Here is an 18,541-nt window from a genome sequence, read left to right on the forward strand (position 1 = left end):
GTTGGCTAAAATTTGTCCTATCCTTTTTTATGATGTTCGGGCTAAACTTTAGGTGTTGTATTGTGAAAAGTCATTTATACCTATGTACCAAGCACATGTTGCGAGAGGATAGCGTTTGGGAAGGGTATTTTGCTATCCGCTACCAGAAATTAGCTCTCATTAACTGGGTTGGGAAGGTTAATATACTAAACTTTAGTGGGGGAGTTGCTAATTTTTAGCCCATATTTAGCCCCTCTGTTTGGATCATTTAGAGCTAATTTTTAGCTAACTAATCTTAAAACCCATACAGGACCTTACATTTGTTTGTATAACCTATAATCGAGTATACTACTAGAGCAGATGTTGGCTGAAGTTTGCCACAGATAGATTATCTTACTTCCACTATAATAGTGTAGTATTGAATTGAAGATGAGGTAGCAGGAACAGCGAATCTCTCTGACCCGTAGCTAGATCCATTTAATGATGTAAGAGTGAGTCAGCCAAACCAATAAAGCAAAGGAGACATACTAAAAGGAAACGCTGCCCCGATCGTCATCTATACTGCCGTGCATACATCGCCTGCTGGAGCAGGTTGGAAATGTTGGATGGATCCGCCGCGAATCCCAGTGCCGCCACCGCCGCGCCAGAGGTTTTTGGTTCTTCCTCCGGACAGCTCCTGTATCTTTCCTCTTGTTTTGAACTGCCTCAGGCGACGTGACAGTCCCGGCGCACGTCACCCTAATGCTTTTGTATCTTGCGAGTTGGGGGTTAGCGCTTGTTGGTCTGTCATCTCCTCCATGTTCCATGCCGCCTCGCCACGAGAGGAGGATCGAAGGCAAATCTGTCTCCTTTTTTATACGACCGAGGACTGATCGAGTGGGATCGGAAGAAGAAGCTGCAAGACAGGGCGGGTCGTCGCAGCAGTAGTTAATTGACAAGTGCGGATCAGGTCAAGGCGAGGGCGCGCCGCCCGCGGCTGCGGACATGGAGGGAGATGCAGCGATCGAGGGCGGCCAGCTCGCGCCTCTTCTTGGAAGCAGCTGGAGCGGCTCGGGCTCGCCGGCGCCAGACGCGTCCCTGCTCCGCCGCCTCTATGCCGGCCACGCCCTCGCCAGATGGGGCGCCAGGTGCGTTCAGTCCGTTTCTCGTGTTCGTGTGATCAATGGAGAGAGATCAAACCATCACAGAGATGAATCTTGGTCGGGAGATCCCGGTTGCTGCTCCAATGTGTCCAGCCTCGTCTCATTTCCTTTTTTTTTTGTTTCATTCTTATTTCAGAATTTCACCTTTCAAAAACATCTGACAGAAAGAAGAGTAGTCCCCTTCTGGTTGATTCTGAATTCAGATCAGCCAAACCCATGCATGAATACTGAATGCTTATTAACTCCTAACGCAGTAAGATAAGATCATCATTTCATTTTTGTGTGGCAAAGGATGTGGGAGTTCTCAGTTGGGCTCTACATGATCCGCATCTGGCCGGGCTCCCTCCTCTTCACGGCGATTTACGGGGTCGTTGAGTCATCCTCGGTCGCCGTATTCGGCCCAATGGTTGGGACACTCGTCGACAAGCTCACATACCTTCAGGTCAGCTATTGTCACCATGTTTTTACTATATTATGCTAGATGAATAAACGACGCCATGGAGTCATGGAGAAATTATTTCATGTTACTACTCTATTATAGTGCTTGGCTTGGTCTGATTGACGAAATAGCTTTGCAATTGCAAAATGATGCTTACAACCGAGCCATTCAACATTGGGGACACGCAGCCATACTGCAAAAGTAAACAAAATGAATTGTTTCCATTAGCATGCATGTACAGCGCTAGACATTTGAAAGGAATAAAGCCTGTTACATTCCTCATGACTGAAGAAAAATAACTTCATCTTCCAAAAGTAAGATTCATAGATTCAATGTGAGGAAGGTGAAAATGTTGGATGCAATTAAATTAATGAACAACGAACTGCTACGTACCTCCGATGACAGAGAAAGAAACTAGATAGCCAAGTAGAAAAATAGCAATACCAAACCATCCATACACAATTACACATAACTGAAAATGGAAACACAAGTTGGTGGTGAGAGCACAATACCATTATGTGAAGCAGTTTCCTTTTCCCTTTGAAAGAGGTGAGAATCTGAGAGGAGAAGGAGAGCAAGAGTTGGATCAACCGCACAATTCATTGATCACCGGAGTGCTGCTTATATATAGAGACGAGCTGCAACTGCAGCCGGGATTGTAGGCGGAGCGCGAGGCATCGTGCGGAGCGGGCGACGCGGGCATGGCGAGCGCGGACATGACGCGGAGGCGAGCGGGTCTTGCGGACGGCCGTTGTGTCAGTGCTAATACCCCCTCAATCTCGGCGTTGGCGACGTCGACGCAGAGGTTGTTCCGGAAGTCATAGAAGAGGGCCGTTGGCAGCCCTTGGTGAACACGTCCGCGAGCTGGCGTGCGCTTGGCACTTGGACAACACGGACCTCGCCTAGGCCCACCTTTTCCCGAACGAAGCGTATGTCAAGCTCGATGTGCTTCGTGAGCTTGTGGTGGACTGGATTCCGAGTCATGTAGACCGCCGATACATTGTCACAGAAAACGATCGTGGCCTTGGAGACGCCGGAGTGGAGTTCACCGAGGAGATGTCGGAGCCAGGAGCACTCTGCGACGGCGTTCGCAACACCTCGATACTCGGCCTCAGCGCTAGACCGGGAAACCGTTGTTTGTCTCTTGGACGACCAGGAGATCAGTGCGTCGCCGTAGAACACGCAGAAACCCGACGTCGAGCGTTTGGTGTCTGGGCGACCCGCCCAGTCCGCGTCTGAGTACATAGTCAGCTCTGGAGACGGAGCGGCGCGGAGGGCGATGCTGAGAGTAGGTGTCCCCTTGACATAGCGGAGGATGCATTTGAGCATGGCGAGGTGGACGTCCGTTGGTGAATGCATATGGAGGCAGGTTTGTTGAACGGCGAAGGTGATGTCGGGCCGTGTGACGGTGAGGTATTGCAGTGCGCCGGCCATGCTGCGGTAGAAGCTAGCGTCGGCGATCGGCTTGCCGTCAGTCATCGAGGTCTTGGGCCTCGTGTCGGCTGGTGTGGCGACGGGCTTGCAGTTCGACATTCCAGCTCGCTCGAGGATATCATCGACGTAGTTGGCCTGGGAGAGGTAGAAGCCATTCGCGGTGCGCCTGATGTCGATGCCCAGAAAGTACTTGAGGTTGCCCATGTCCTTGACGGCGAAGGCTGACTTGAGCTTTGCCATAATATGTTCTAGGAGGCCTGTGGATGACGCCGACAGAACCATGTCGTCCACGTACAGAAGGAGGTACACTGTGCCTATGGAGTAGTGGAGCACAGACAGGGAAGAGTCCGAGCAGGATTGCGAGAAGCCGATGGATATGACAAACTCGGAGAACTTGGTGAACCATGCGCGTGGGGCTTGCCGGAGGCCATAGAGTGAGACACCGGGGCATTGATTCAAGCCTTTGACCACCCACCGGGCCTTGTATCGCTCGAGGGAGCCGTCAGCGTTTAGCTTGTGCTTGAACACCCATTTGCCGGAGATGACCCGTGCGCCCGGAGGACGATCGACCAGCGTCCAGGTCCGGTTGCGGAGCAGAGCGTTGTGTTCGTCTTGCATGGCGGCGAGCCAGTGAGGGTCCTTTAAGGCGCTGCGCACCGACGTTGGTACCGGAGAGATGGTGGGTGTAGTCGCCGTCATCGCGTACTTTGGATTCGGCTTGGAAATTCCGTCTCGTGCACGCGTGACCATGTGGTGTTGACGAGCCTCGGGTGGGGAGACGGCTGCGGTGTGGGCGGAGGAGTTCGTGGCGGTGGCGGCGTTGCCGACGATGTGGCGTCGTTGGCGCTGGAGGGCGCGACGTCGTGGGTGTTGGTCGGCGGTGCAGCTTCGCATGGCGTGAGCGGTGCACAGTCACGATTTCGTGGATGGCGCGGTTGGGGTGGAACGACACGGGTTGCTGGCATTGCGTCATCTGCTGGTGACGGCGTGATTGCTGCTAGGGGAGGTGTCGACAGCGGGGGAGTACGGAACGGGTACTGGTGTTCGTCGAAGACCACGTGACGGGATGTGATGACGCATTTTGTGGCGAGGTCGTAGCATCTGTAGCCGCGGTGGTCAGGCGGGTAGCCTAGGAAGACACATGTGGTGGAGCGCGGGCAAAGCTTGTGTGTCGTTGTGGCTGAGAGGTTGGGGAAGCAGAGGGCACCGAAGACGCGCAGTGTGCTGTAGTCGGGCGCGACGCCAAACAGCAGCTCGAATGGGGTGATCGCGCCGGTGGCGCGACATGGGCGCCGGTTGATGACGTAGGTTGCGGTTGCCAGTGCTTCGGCCCAGAAGGAAGCTGGGGCACCGCTGTGGAGGAGCATCGTGCGCAGCGAGTCGTTGACAGTGCGCGGTATCCGCTCAGCCTTCCCATTTTGCTGGGAGGTGTACGGGCACGACAGCCGGAACGCAACGCCGTGGTTGTCCAGGAACAAGCGTAGCGCTGTGGAGTCGAACTTGCGCCCGTTATCTGTCTGCAAAGCAAGTAGACGAACCCCGAACTGGGTGCCAATGTAAGTGTGAAAATCGCGAAGGATGGGGAGGACGTCGGATTTCTGTCGCATGGGGAACGTCCGTACGTAGTGGGTGTAATCGTCCAGAAGAACGAGATAGTATTTGTAACCGGAAAGGTTGAACACAGGTGATGTCCAAACATCGGCATGTATTATCTGGAAGGGAAAGAAAGTAACAGTAGTGGAGGAGGTAAACGGCAACCTAACATGTTTGCCTAATCTGCATGATTGGCAGGTATATTGGTGTGTCTTATTATAGTGGAAATCAAAAGCTAACTGAGACAAAATGTGATGCCCTGGATGTCCAAGCCGCAAGTGCCAAGAGGTCTGCCTCCGAGGACACACTGAGAGCGAGCTGCGGAGGCAAACGCAGGGGGTAGAGGTCGCCTGTGCTTTCACATTGGAGCGTCACCTTGTGGGTTGGAATATCCTTTACAGAGAAGCCATGAGGATCAAATTCAATGGATACATTGTTATCTCGAGTAAGCTTACGAACAGAGACCAAATTCTTGACAAGGGAATTAGAAACAAGGACATTGTTCAAGAGAAGGGGAGAGGAATTTTTAGGAATGGAGGTGGAGGCTGAGTGAGAAACAGCCAGCCTGGCACCGTTTCCAACAGTGATAGAGGTGGAGGGATGAGCCAGGACGCGGGTGTGGAGATTACCGGAGCTGTTGGACATGTGCGTGGAGGCACCGGTGTCCAAGTACCAGTCGGAGGAGCTTGGCGGAGCTTGGGTCTGGGTGCCGGCGGTGGAGAGCGCGTTGAAGAAGGCGTTCTGGTCTCAGGTTAGAGGCGCTGGAGGTAGCTGGCCGGAGCTGTTGGGCAGGTGCTGGGCTGTCATGGCCTGCTGCGGCTGGAACGAAAGCCGCGGGCCCAGCATGCCGACTCCTGGCGCGCGGAAGGGCATGGGCCAGGCTTGCACAAGTCCGGTACATGGATTGTCGCCAGCGGCCCATGATCTGGATCCGCCACCACGCTTCTTGTGGCGCGGCTTGTGGCGGTAGGAGCCGGATCCGCCGGAGTTCTCGGTGGTGCCGTTGCTTGGGGAAGAGTTGTGGCCGGCGTTGTACACCTAGCCGGCCTCCGCCGCCGAGTCATGCTTGTCGCAGAGTTCCTCCAACAGGAGATATGAGCGAGCGCTCATGAAAGTGTGTGGAGGGAACTTGGAGGTGATGACAGGCTTGATGTGGCGGTACTTGGGGTGCAATCCGCGAAGGAGGTTGAGCACCTGGCTGGGCTCGGAGACGGGCTGTCCGAGATCACGAAGGCTATCAGCGAGGGTCTTCAGGCGGGCGGTGTAGTCGGTGACGGTCAGGTCGCCTTGCTGCAGGGTGCGGAACTCGGCTTCGAGGTAGACGGCACACTGCAGCTCGTTGTCACGGAAGAGGCCCTCGATGTCGTTCCAGATGGAGTAGGCGGAGGAATGTGGCTTGTAGACAATGTCGAAGACGCTTTTGTTGATCGTTGTGTAGAGCCAGTTGACGATGCTGTGCTCGTTCTGGAGCCACTTGGCATCGCGGTCGGCGGTCGGCGGCGGCGAGAAGACATGCGGCCCGAGACCAATTTGCTGAGGACGGAGTTAAAGAAGCACCTCCACTGGTTATAGTTCGATTGATTGAGGTCGAGAACTACAGGCACGTGGGAGCGGATGTTCACTTGCTGGACCACCGAGGCCGGAGTAGGGGGCAGGGCGACGGCGCCGGTGGTGGAGACGGAGGAATCAGAGTGAGATGGTGAGGAAGCCATGGCAGCGGAAGGACGTGAACAGGTATGATCGTCCGGTCACTGATACCATGAAAGAGGTGAGAATCCGAGAGGAGAAGGAGAGCAAGAGTTGGATCGACCGCACAATTCATTGATCACCGGAGTGCTGCTTATATACAGAGACGAGCTGCAACTGCAGCCGGGATTGTAGGCGGAGCGCGAGGCGTCGTGCGGAGCGGGCAACGCGGGTGACGCCGTGCGTGGTGAGCGCAAGTGACGCGGGCGTGGCGAGCGTGGACGTGACGCGAGCGGGTCTTGCAGACGGCCGTTGTGTCAGCTGCTAACACCCTTGTGTTTCATTTATTCATGGTTACTTGCTTGAGATAATTAGGCAGTGAGCACGGAATTTCTTCTAAGTGGTTACAGTTAGGACGTGCTTGGTACACCTTTTTCAAAATTGTATCTTCTCTAGCAAGTTTGATGAAATTCCGTGTGATTCTTGGCCACAATTTACACAGCCAAACTTCATAGATGAACCCTGAAATGATCAAAGTATCCGTGCGCGAGTCGGGGGGGGGGGGGGGGCAAAGGGGTATGGGCTCTAAAATTCAAATAAAATTAAAGAACCGTGCTTACAAATTCAGACATGTGCATAAGATGATGTGTCTAACTGGAAGACAAGTAATGATGATCATGATGTAATTAATCACTAAAATCGGATTAGGGAAAAGAAGTTTTTATATCTCATGCAATATTAGCACACTTGTTAAGAAAAAAATATACATAACATGTAGACATCATGTGTATGAGCATAAAAATAAATAAGCCCTAACACGTGGACAGATCATACGCAAGCTTCACATTAGAATCAGTATAAATAAATTTGTGAAATCTTTTGAGCACCTAAGTTCCTATACCTATTTCATGTTTTTCTTCAACATCATTGATACATTCTGGTCAATAATTAAACAACGATGACTTACTGTAGGCTTTGGGATCATTTTATATCTCTAAATAAGTTTTGATTTGGCACATTTTTTAATCAGATCTCTAACTCAAGCATAGGTGTTGATGTAGTCGTCCGCAATAGTCAGTCCAGATGCTTCTTCCTACGATGTTTGAAGCAACGCCCCTCGCTTAAGACACTACTATAAAATTGAATTTGTGTGTATTTCCAACACATTGTTATAAGTTCAAAATTAGTACAAAAAATACATACATCATTCTGGTGAAGTATCAAAGGTAAGTACAACTTTTCAGGCATAACTTTTACATTTGTTTATTTAAAAGAAATAGAATTCGACACTCTGTTGATTAAATCATGTTTAATATATCAAAAAGGTGTGGAAACTAGCCTACACTCTATATTGTTGGCAAAGACATGTCAATAGTTTGTCTTATAATAAGTACTGCGCTATTGGGGGGTGTTGGCAAATAGAGCTACTATTTGATGATTTTTACATGTCAATCATTCCTACATATAAAATATCCAGACTCAAAACACAGTCTAGATTTTCTATCTTTACATAGATATTTTCTTGCAGAATAGGAGGTGTTGCATCATTTAGGTCCTCTTTGATAGGGCTTCTCGCGATTGGATTCTATACCGGCTTTTGATGAAACCCTACCAAAGAGGTAACTTCAAAAGCTTGTGAGAAGCTTAAAAAACAGCTTACACTAAAGAGGAAGAGGGAAAAAAAATAGCTTCACCGGCTTCTCCTATCTCTCCTAGCAAGTGGTCATAAAATTACCCGCAATGATATTAAGAAGCCATTTTACAAAGCGTTTTCAAAAATAACTTTAGCTAAATAAAAAAAGATGCTTCACCACCAAAGCCAAAGTAAGAGCCATTTTAGAAGGAGCTGTAGTTGTAAAAAAAAAAGGGCATTATTAGGAGTAGCCTTTTCTACTCTCTCCGTTTCAAAATTAAAAAATTTAAGATATTTTAGTTTTGTTCTAAATCAAAATTTTCTAACTTTGATCAAGTTTATTGAAAAATACATCAATATCTACAACATCCAATTAGTTTCATTAAATTAACCATAAATAATACCTTGATGGTACATTTAGTTTTTTTTAAATATGGAAAGTTCCGGCTTTGATCATTCACAAACGAATGACTACAGCCAACAAGCGAGAACACATCACACATGCTGTCATAGCATAGCTAGGAAACAAACTCCGATAAACTGGCTAGTCAGAGCCAGGACAAAAGCAGAAAAGAAAAATTACATACATTTAGTTGGCATTGTAGATGCTAATAAAACTAATCTTACTTTTTGGAACGGTATGGTCATGTTCTTTTCCTTTATCAAATCATTTTTATGTCTTTTTAAGCGATATCAGTCCTTATAATCTCACTTTTATTTGTCATGCAATCTTTACTATGGATAAGTTCTCGCTCAATGGATAAAAGTTACAACAAAAACAGTAGGAGAGTATTCTAATGCAAATCTTTACCTAATAAGAAGGCAAAATCTAAACCGAGACTCCGAGGGGGCTCTCAATTTAAGCTTAATGCGAGAGCCTCCTCGATTTGGAAATACAGGATGCGGGGATAAAACTGTTGGTTGAGAATTTTGAAGAAAAAGGAAAAGAACAAGAAAGTAATAAAACTGATGAACGAAGTAATAACTCCAACTCCGGCTATGGGCGGTGCTCCGGCGATCTTAGAGTTCAGGTTCGGGATTCGGGTTGGGGGTTTGGAATTATCTGCGCTCCGGACCTAAAAGATTTCTGGTGTGGATCGGAGTCATTGTTTGCATAGCCTAGAAGAAGGCTCCGATGGGCAGAAAAAGGTGTTAAGAGCCCATCGTTCCAACTTCCAAACCGATGGAAATTTTCGTGTACTAGTCAAATATCATGAACACCACCTGGATGACTCGATCTGCAGCCCAAAACTAAAACAGTTTTCTGGACAACAAACAAATAATAAATACTTAATCTTTAAGATGAAATACTTAAAAATATGGAAAGATGTGAAATGGGGTGAGGAGAAGCATTGTACGACAGATATGATTAATCGCACCAAACAAATGTGTTTATCTTCAGGTTCTGGGCATATGGCTGCTAGTCCAAAGCTTATCCTTCATCGTCGCCGGAGCCTCAGTGACCGCCCTGCTCGTCTACGACGACCTGAAAGCAACCAGCTTCCCGGTATTCATGGCGGTCGTCGTCGTTACCAACGTGTCAGGCGCCCTTGCAGCGCTCTCAACTCTTGCCGGCACCATCCTGATCGAGAGAGAATGGTAATATCTCTCGGCATCTTCTTCCCTTGTTCACTGAGAACTTAGAGACCCAAGTGAACGCAAATGCATCAAGCCAGCAACACTTTACAATAAGCATCCCGCAGGGTGGTGGTGATCTCGTGCGGGCACCCTCCGGCCGTGCTGACGGGGATCAACTCGGTAGTCCGGCGGATCGACCTGAGCTGCAAGCTGCTGGCCCCGGTCTTCTCCGGCCTGGTCTTCAGCTTCGTGTCCGCGCAGGCCTCCGCCGCGGCGCTGGCGCTGTGGAACGTCGCCTCGGTGGGGCTCGAGTACTGGCTCTTCGTCTCTGTGTACAACGGCGTGCCCGCCCTCGCCGCGGAGAACGGCCGGCTGAGGGCAGCGGACGTGCTACTACCGTCGGAGGAGGAGATCGCCGCCCCGCCGGCCGAGAGGGCGGCAAATTGGAGGACGAGGCTGACGGAGCGGCTCTCGATCATACCCTGCTGGGAGTCGTGGGTGGTGTACGTGAGGCAGGACGTCGCGCTTCCCGGGGTCGCCCTCGCCTTCCTCTACTTCACCGTCCTGAGGCAAGCTAACTGAAACTCCGATGAACTCTGAACAACTCAGAGATGACGAACGCCTTTGGCGAATGCAATTTTTGTTTGCAGCTTTGGCACGCTGATGACGGCGACGCTGGACTGGAAGGGCATCCCTGCGTACGTGATCAGTCTGGCGCGGGGGTTCAGCGCCGTCGTCGGCATCGGCGCGACGCTGCTGTACCCGGTGGTGCACTCGCGGGTGTCCACGCTCCGGACGGGGCTCTGGTCCATCTGGATGCAGGTAATCCATAGGTGATTGGCAAACTGTCAGTAGCTCCCAACGAATTGTTCGCTGAATTTTACTGCGGCGTGGTGTGTGTGCGCGCCACGAAGTGGTGCTGCCTGCTGGTGTGCGTGGCCTCCATCTGGGCCAGCAGCAGCGTGGCGTCGGCGTGGATGCTGATGACCGGCGTCGCGGCGTCGCGGCTGGGGCTCTGGATGTTCGACCTCGCCGTCATGCAGCTGATGCAGGATGGCGTGCCGGAGGACGAGCGGTGCGTGGTGGGCGGGGTGCAGAGCTCGCTGCAGTCCGTGTTCGACCTCCTCACCTACATCATGGGCATCATCATCTCCGACCCCAGGGTGAGTGCCAATCCCATGAACTAAACATTTGCACTTGACATACCAACAAGAGAAGAGATGACGATTCAACACACTTTTTCTAAAAATAGGTTTCTAAACCCAGCCATATGAGATGGCTTAAATCTGTGCACACTTTGAACAGGATTTCAGCGAGCTGATCGTGCTGTCGTTCTTCCTGGTGACCTGCGCGGCGGCCATGTACACACTGCACGTCCACCGCGTGCGCAAGCACCTCTTCCACTTCGACAAGATCCTCGCCAGGATCAGCTGGTGAGCGATCGACCTGGCGGGCATGGATTACCTAATAGTCCACCAGTGACGGCATTGCTACCAACCCAGTTCCTGATGATGTCTGCATCTCACTTGCTTTTATTTTGGCTGCCGGCCGATGCAGGATCAAAGTTTCCTGAACTGATTCCGGACGGTTGATCAGAACGCAGTCGGCAAAGAATTTGCCCTGCTTCTGGCTACTGCCAATTGGTCACCTGAGACCGGGTTTGAAGCAACCAGACACAGAGTTACTGGCTGGTGTTGTAAACTGACAGTTCCGATGTCCACATGTGCAGTGTATACAAAGTTGTACGTGTAGCGACCGCGTCGCAAGATTGTGGGTTGTGGGGTGTGTGTGTGTGTGGTGGTGGTGGTGGTTGGGGGGGCGGGGGGCTGGGCTTGTACTCTGCTGGGAACAAGTTTGTTAGCTGCAGAATATATAGATAAGTGGTGGTTTGGGGAATCAACATGAATCTGAGCTCATGGTGAGATTTATCGTGGTTCCATGCTTGCAGTTTTGAGAACAAAATGCTGAAGCAACAGGAAAATCTACATTAAACATGGGATGAGATGCCACAGTAAACAGGTGCCCCTTGGGAGTTATGCAAGCCATAACTTGTGCGAGCCAACTGGGGACACAGTAAAACAAATTGGGCCCCTTTCCAGCATCAGTAATTGCTCTATTTGGAAGAGGAAGCACAACTACCTCGTTGATTGTGTCGATGTCCTAAATGCCTTATATTTTTCTACTCTGCAGCTTCTCAAGGTAATAGTGCTGGGGTCCTCTAAACCAGGATATCCACACCGAACTGCATCCAGCAGGGTCAGGCATCATCTCAGAGATGTATGGACGCATCGTCTACCACTGAAAGATTAGACAGTTGGCGGTGGGTATATTGCCTACTAGTAAAAAATAGCACCGGTTAAATTTTAAAATAAATCTAAGTAAATGCAAGCATTTATGCCGAGTCGACAACTCGAATCCAGATGGACAAGTTCCACCACTAGTAAGAGCTACCCCTGTGTGTTTTTTAATTAAAATGTAATATATGGGCACGTTTAGCTGCACTCGGCTCCCGCTCTGCGTGAATTGAGGGGAGTGCTGCCAAATAGTGTCCCACCGTTCCAATCATATTTTTCAACACGGGGGAGAGGATCCGTCTCCATTCTCCATTTCCGTCCCGTATGCGTCGCCCCTCTCCAACTGTATTGCCCATGCCTGCTCCTCTCACCTCCCTACTCGCCGTGCCTCGCTTCCCTCACCTGAACTCCATTCGTGGGCGGATGAGCTCGATTCACGGGACGAGAGCTCGGTTGACCGGATGCCGAACTCAATCCATCGGCGGCCAAGCTTGATTCGCAGGAGCAAGAGCTCGATATGCTAGCGGCAGCGGTGGCGGGCTCTCCTTTGGCACTCTTTTCATCCTTCACCTCCATGGCCTCCTTGACTTCCTCTACCGTGAGGCGCCGGCTCAAGGGAAGAGAGCGTGAGGGGAGGGTGAATGTTCTACAGCTAGCATGTGCCGCTCCAATTTCGTCCGCGCCCGCGAGTTGGAGCTGGGGGACGAGGGAGAAGCGCTACCAAACGGCTGAACCGTCGAGGTGGAGCGGAATGGAGCTAGAGGAACACCTAGGAGCTAGATTAGAGGAGAGCCAAGCACACCCTGTGTATTCTGCATTCTTCTTTATAGACATTTTATAGATAATATTATTATATTTATAGCATCGTGCGGATGTTTTTATATTAGGGTGGACACTCGGGAAGATCGGGTAATTCAGGTATTGTAAAATTCAACTTTTCAAAACAGCTATACGGTCTTTATCCGGAAAAAGAAAAATCCAAATTTTTGAGTACCTGGAATATCGGGTTTGGGTTCAGATTTTCCTAAAATACCTGGTCTCTCTGTCTCTCCCATTAGTCTACATGTAGCGGAATTCCTAAAATAAAACGCAAGATCAACATATCACTATCATTGTACAAATCAAACAAACCAGCGATCAACAAATCGGGCTAATAACTTTCCTATGGGGCTGTGGGGGTCGGATGAGTGTTTTGGGCCACGATCTATTAGATTTTTAATAATGTTCGTGTCAATCGAAAATTTAGGTTCCGGCGTTGAATATCCGAATTTTCCGGATTAAATTTAGGTTTCTTAACTTCCTATCTAAGATAGTGATTAGGTATATCGGATTTTTTGGATCGAATTCAAGTAATTCGGATTTGGAGTTCGGGTTCGGGTAATTCTGTCCAACCCTGTCGCACAGTGATTGTTTTGGGCCCCACCTCATGAAATCCCCGCATCATTTCGTGCCATCGGCAGAGTGCAGATCCATTCACCGATACCTTGTCCGGTTGTCCCAGGAGGCACCGGAGGGCCCACGTGCAGCGGCACTGGTCCCGCCGGCAGTGCTACGCGCGCAGCAGTCTTCGCCTCCTCTTTGGCCCTGCTTCCTGTGTAGTACGTCTAGTAGCTGGGTCCCACTGGTCAGCCACGAGTCACGAGTCACGACCCATCCCTCGCTTTAGCTGCAGAGCCCCGCCACGCCACGCCGGAATATCCCGTCCCGCCCGCACCTCCGCGGCCCACCCCCAATCCAGTGAGCACCCGCCTCCCCTGCGGCGGCGCTATGCGTCTCCTCCCCCTCGTCCTCGCCCTCGCCCTCGCGCTCGCCGCGGCGTCCTCCGCCGCCGCGAGCGCGAGCGGCCCCCGGTCCGTCCTCCGCACGGTCACGGACGTCCCGGCGGCGGTCTCCTCCGGCGAAGACGCCGACGCGCTCTTCTGCGACAGCTGGAGGCTGTCCGTCGAGACGTCCAACGCGGGGCCCTGGCGCGCCATCCCCGCGCGCTGCGCGGCGTTCGTGCGGGGCTACATGGAGGGCCCCCGCTACGCGTCCGACTCCGCCGTCGCCGCCGCCGACTCCCTCGCGTTCGCCTCCGGCGCCCTGGCCGCCGCCGGGGCGGGCGCCGCGAGGCCCGCGTGGGTGTTCGACGTCGACGAGACGCTGCTCTCCAACGCGCCCTACTACGCCGTCAATGGCTGGGGGTAGGTTGACTCCCTTGGAGCCATGGTTCTGTTTCTTGCTTGGCCGTAGTTGCTTGTCACGTTGGGTATTCCTGCCTGCGTTTGCCGGTTGGTGATTGAGAAGCGTATATTTCAGTGCAAATTGGTGTGATTTGAGAACTTTTAAGCATTTCTCTGGGTTATCTCTAGTTCTCCACTATGGGGTTTGGCATTGGTCGTTCAGCTAGTCAATGCCTTACATTATCGATCTCGCCTATTGCATTAAGATATGGCGGGATTTCTCGATTGCTAAGCACATTGCTGCATGAATGAAACATGCCATTTCAATGTTCGGGACAAAATTTACTTGCCATCTGAATTCTAAACTGATTGTGTGTTCCGAAAGTCAAACTTTCACTGTTCTCCACTATGGGGTTTTCTGCTTTCAGATAGGATTTTGGGGACTAGCTGTTGAAATTGAGAAGTAGAACCACTTTACTGTATCTTGTAAGGCTATCCTTAAATCCTATTCAGCATGACACATTGTCCAATTCATGGTAAGCGTCTGGTGAATTTCTGCAAGTAACTTGGAGGATACCCATAATGTTTATTCAGTAGAACAAAAGAAAGGCGTTAAATCTTTCCTCCAAGGCAACTCAATTGATATTGGACATACTTATTTTAAGAAGTTCAGGTACCATTGGATTGGTTGTTTGATCTAGCTCTTTCAATGGATTGCATGACAATGTTTAGTGTTCTGTTGGAAACTTGGAATGCTACTCCTGTTTACATTTTCCCCTGATTCTTCAGATCACAGGAATTCAATGAGACCTCCTTTGATGAATGGGTAGATGCAGCAAAGGCGCCTGCATTACCATCTAGCCTGAAACTGTACAATGAGCTTCGGGGACTTGGTTTCCACGTTATCCTCTTGACTGGCCGGACTGAATTCCAGCGTAATTCGACAGAAGCAAATCTTTTGTTTGCTGGATACCAATCATGGGAAAAACTAATACTAAGGTATTTCTTACAACTCTTGTATCCAAATATATCTGCAGATTTGTCAGTTGGAGACTTGGAGTATACTAGAACGTAGAAGAAACTTTTTGAGAAGTGCATGTCGTATGTCTAACCTGAGAAATTCCAGTGATAGGCTTCAAAGTTTCCCTGCTTGGGAAGTGGAGAATTTCTTTATAAGGGCTGATGCCAGATTTACGTGAAACCTCAGGCCCAGTGATGCTTTGATGATTATAATAGATCAATATCAGATAATACATTATAAACTCTGCTATATTGGTATTTCCATCTTGTCACAGTTGAGTATTACACTGTTGTTAAGACTGTTTGCCATGTCTCTCAAAGAGTCGCATATAATGTAATTTATTGTTACTCCAATGTTGTGTTACTTATCCTCAAATTATTTGTGCTGTTGTACTGGTTAGATGTACAACCATAAAAAAAAACTCTGCTTTAAGTGCCCATTTTGCAATTTTGATAGTGCAGGTTTCTCACATGGCATCTGGAGATTATTTTATAGTGCAAGCACTTCAAAAAAATGTGAAGTTATTGCCATTGTTATGCAAATCATCATTCTGTGTTTATTGATCAAAGGATAATTTTTTATGCAGGCAACCTTCTGATATTGGCAAGACTGCTGTGAAGTACAAATCAGAGAGACGAGCGGCAACGGAGGCTGAAGGATTCAAGATACTTGGAAATTCAGGGGATCAGTGGAGTGATTTGATAGGATCTCCAATGGCCACGAGATCCTTTAAGCTTCCAAATCCAATGTACTTTATCAGTTGATTTTGTTGGTGGAACGGTGGAGGAAATAGCTGTTCCTTTGGCAGGGCATTCCTACCATCATATTTGGTTGCACTGCTTTCATTGTAAAGATTTCATTAGTCATCAACTCATCATTCTAGACATAAATCTGGGTTTATCCTCAAGCATGTCAAAAACCGCTGGGGCGTGAGGGCATTGAATCTGCCCGATGATGGTTTGTAACTACTCATCTTTTTCCATACTGTGGAATTGTGGAAAGGATTTGTGGTTATGTAAGTTGTGTGGCCGTTCAAATTGCCTTCATTTGTGAAGCATCTATTTTCAAAGTTGAAGAAGATGAACTTTCAATTAAGTTTATAAATTTGAGTATATTCAGATATACATGCTGCTTCTCTCGTCAATTTGTGTGGTGTTTTCAGTAAGTTTACTGTAAATTCAAATGGCCGAAATTGTGCTGTCCTTGCCCCCGGGATTAAGCTTGACAAGAATGTACTCTGCTTTTAAGTTCAGCCAATCAAGGATGCAGACACAGACTGGACAGTGACCACAGAACATGAGAGGCAAATAAAACGATTTCAGAAAGCTCTACTGACGAGGGAACACAAGGAGGTCGCCGACTGAACGTGTTCTCAGTGCTGTACTCATCTCATTTCATTGGCATGAGCCGCCGACATTTTTTATGCCATGGCCTAGCATCTGTACATCTCTCTCTTGCCCTGGTATGCAGGTGGCTTGCCCCTCGGCGCCTTTTTGGCTATCGTCTTTGACAGCCGGTTCTTCGCGCCCAGCACTTCCGCGTAGCACCTGGGCGCCTGCTTCTTTCTTCTGGTGTAAGGGGCGGTCTTCTTCGCGAGATCCTCCACACAGCTAACATCGGCCAGCGACGTGAAGGACTGGGATCTTCCCTTGTAGTACTTGGACAGCCCTGTTCTGCAGTGAGCGAGTTTAATTAGCTGTCAGAGATGATGATACTGGTGTGAGGCATGCTATATTCAGGCTGTTTTCAGTTTGCTGAGACTGTAATTCCACGTTCAATAATGGAATCATGGTTGGGTAAATAAAATAGCGGGCGGTCACCACTGATCCAATGGTTTCAGTTGGGACTGTTTTGCGCAACGGTATGGTGTAACCTCTAGTTTGAATTCAACACAATATCTGAAATCTGAATTGGTGAAATCAGGTTTCCAACTATATATTTACGTCATAATTGAGAATGACTTGAGCTCTGGAGGAAATTCAGAAACTGATGAGTAGGTTTCCTTTTGTAAACCATTTTTTGCACTTATTTTGCACGAAGTTTAATGCTGAATCATCAGCCAAAAAGATCGGAGCTAACTGTTCAAGACCTATAAAGTACTAAATCACAACCTAAAGCTTATTCCTAGTACCCCAATTGCGCAGCAAAAACAGATCCTCAATCGCACAATGACCCTGATCGTAGGCTTTTTGAGGCGTGTATGTAGTACCTGAGAGCCGGAAGATCCTCCAGCATCGTGGACAGCGCGTAGAGCGGCCCGGCCGGACCCCCGGCGGCCCCGCCCATCTGCATCGTTTCCGACCCCGACGACGTCAAGGATGACAAGGACGACGAGGAGACGTCACGATCCGGCCGGGATGACGACGTCGCGCCGTCGCCGCCCTCCTCCTCGTCGGTGAGGCTCGACGTCGACGAGAAGAGCGACGACGTCGTCGCCGACGATCCGCCAGACACCGTCCCGGCCGCGGACCCCGCCGTGCTCCCAGACACCCAACTGCCGCCTCCGCAGCGGTCCCCTTCCGCAGCCGCACCCCGCCGCCGTCGGCCATGCAGCGCCGGCGCCGCCTCGCAAGCATCATCGTCGTCCCCCATCGCGATCGCCCCGGACGGAAGCAGACGGCCGCACGGCGAGCAGCTCGGAACGCACGGTCCCCGGCCGGTCGGGGTCCGCGCGCCCGCTTATATACGCGCGAGGCGGCCGGGGGCGGAGGGGATCATGGGCTGGCTGGATGGAAGAACCGGATTGGCAAGGCGAGAGAGAGAAGGGGGGAGTGGATATGCATGGCATGCACGTTTCCGTGGGCGGGCGGGTGTCCTCTCTCTCTCATCGTCTCCGGATAGGGCTCGGCGGCCTGATCGCCAACGGGAGGGGGGGGCGGAGAAGTGGAAAATGGATGGTGACAGGCGCCACGCCCGCCGCCACCTCCGGGAACGGATCCATCCAGCCGCGCGATGGCACCGTGGACGGTTCAGATCGGACGAGCGTCAAAATTCAAAGTTTCTTTTGTTTCACCGTAGTTTTGCTTTTCCTTACCGCGCGGGCTGCTTGACCGGATGACGGTGGGTCCCGTCCCTGCTTCCTCATCGCCTCGTGCGAGTAAATGCTTTTTCCTCCGCATTTTGTGTTATTATTATTTTTTTCAATTTTTTCCCAGCTAGCCTAAATATTTTCCCTGACCACTCCATCTATTCCCTTCCTTAATTTCGCTTGGTCGCGTCGACATCCCGCCGGATACCCAAGCAGCGACGAATCAGATCCTCTTCCACGTGGATCCCCTGCATGCATGCTATGTCCGTACGCGCGGGAGTGGATCCGGGTGGTGGTAATAAATTTGCCGTAGTTACTGCTACCTCAGCACGTACGGCTCGATCGAGATAGGCGTGGCGCCCGTACGTGCACGGCTCAAACATCTCGATCGTGGCTGTCGCTGCTGCAGGTTTAGCGGGCGAGCCTGCCTCTCTCTCTCTCTCTCTCTCTCTGGGTTAGCTAGCCAAGGATAATGATCATCGGTCCATGAGAGTTTATGATGTTTCGTGCTTATGATAATTAAGGAAGGCAGCCTACAATTTAATTTAAGCA

At 50.3% G+C, this 18,541-nt stretch overlaps 3 protein-coding genes across 3 annotated transcripts; 2 read left to right on the plus strand and 1 right to left on the minus strand.

The window, feature by feature from the left end:
• The first annotated feature begins 572 nt into the window (after nucleotides 1-572).
• LOC112888616 (solute carrier family 40 member 1-like) lies at nucleotides 573-11,478 on the plus strand. The gene is made up of 8 exons (XM_025954881.1): nucleotides 573-1,106; nucleotides 1,413-1,563; nucleotides 9,309-9,505; nucleotides 9,610-10,053; nucleotides 10,135-10,306; nucleotides 10,399-10,647; nucleotides 10,790-10,917; nucleotides 11,042-11,478. Exons 1-8 carry the CDS (start codon nucleotides 964-966, stop codon nucleotides 11,055-11,057), a joined length of 1,500 nt encoding a protein of 499 aa, XP_025810666.1. The 5' UTR covers nucleotides 573-963; the 3' UTR covers nucleotides 11,058-11,478.
• A 1,978-nt stretch (nucleotides 11,479-13,456) lies between these two features.
• Nucleotides 13,457-16,073, plus strand: LOC112890672 (acid phosphatase 1-like). The gene is made up of 3 exons (XM_025957520.1): nucleotides 13,457-13,961; nucleotides 14,730-14,939; nucleotides 15,548-16,073. Exons 1-3 carry the CDS (start codon nucleotides 13,546-13,548, stop codon nucleotides 15,723-15,725), a joined length of 804 nt encoding a protein of 267 aa, XP_025813305.1. The 5' UTR covers nucleotides 13,457-13,545; the 3' UTR covers nucleotides 15,726-16,073.
• A 103-nt stretch (nucleotides 16,074-16,176) lies between these two features.
• LOC112890673 lies at nucleotides 16,177-17,736 on the minus strand. The gene is made up of 2 exons (XM_025957521.1): nucleotides 17,171-17,736; nucleotides 16,177-16,634 (listed from the first exon to the last, which is right to left on the minus strand). Exons 1-2 carry the CDS (start codon nucleotides 17,551-17,553, stop codon nucleotides 16,394-16,396), a joined length of 624 nt encoding a protein of 207 aa, XP_025813306.1. The 5' UTR covers nucleotides 17,554-17,736; the 3' UTR covers nucleotides 16,177-16,393.
• Between the last annotated feature and the right edge of the window lie 805 nt (nucleotides 17,737-18,541).

The sequence above is a fragment of the Panicum hallii genome, chromosome 4 (genome assembly GCF_002211085.1).
Source record: "Panicum hallii strain FIL2 chromosome 4, PHallii_v3.1, whole genome shotgun sequence".
Taxonomy (NCBI): Eukaryota; Viridiplantae; Streptophyta; class Magnoliopsida; order Poales; family Poaceae; genus Panicum; species Panicum hallii.

Coding starts and splice junctions, on each gene's coding strand:
- LOC112888616 (XM_025954881.1), top strand. CDS start 964: ATGGAGGGAGATGCAGCGATCGAGGGCGGCCAGCTCGCGCCTCTTCTT. Junction 1,107..1,412: donor CTCGCCAGATGGGGCGCCAG/GTGCGTTCAGTC, acceptor TGTGTGGCAAAG/GATGTGGGAGTTCTCAGTTG. Junction 10,307..10,398: donor TCTGGTCCATCTGGATGCAG/GTAATCCATAGG, acceptor CGCGCCACGAAG/TGGTGCTGCCTGCTGGTGTG.
- LOC112890672 (XM_025957520.1), top strand. CDS start 13,546: ATGCGTCTCCTCCCCCTCGTCCTCGCCCTCGCCCTCGCGCTCGCCGCG. Junction 13,962..14,729: donor TACGCCGTCAATGGCTGGGG/GTAGGTTGACTC, acceptor CTGATTCTTCAG/ATCACAGGAATTCAATGAGA. Junction 14,940..15,547: donor TGGGAAAAACTAATACTAAG/GTATTTCTTACA, acceptor TTTTTTATGCAG/GCAACCTTCTGATATTGGCA.
- LOC112890673 (XM_025957521.1), bottom strand. CDS start 17,553: ATGGGGGACGACGATGATGCTTGCGAGGCGGCGCCGGCGCTGCATGGC. Junction 16,635..17,170: donor GAGGATCTTCCGGCTCTCAG/GTACTACATACA, acceptor CGCTCACTGCAG/AACAGGGCTGTCCAAGTACT.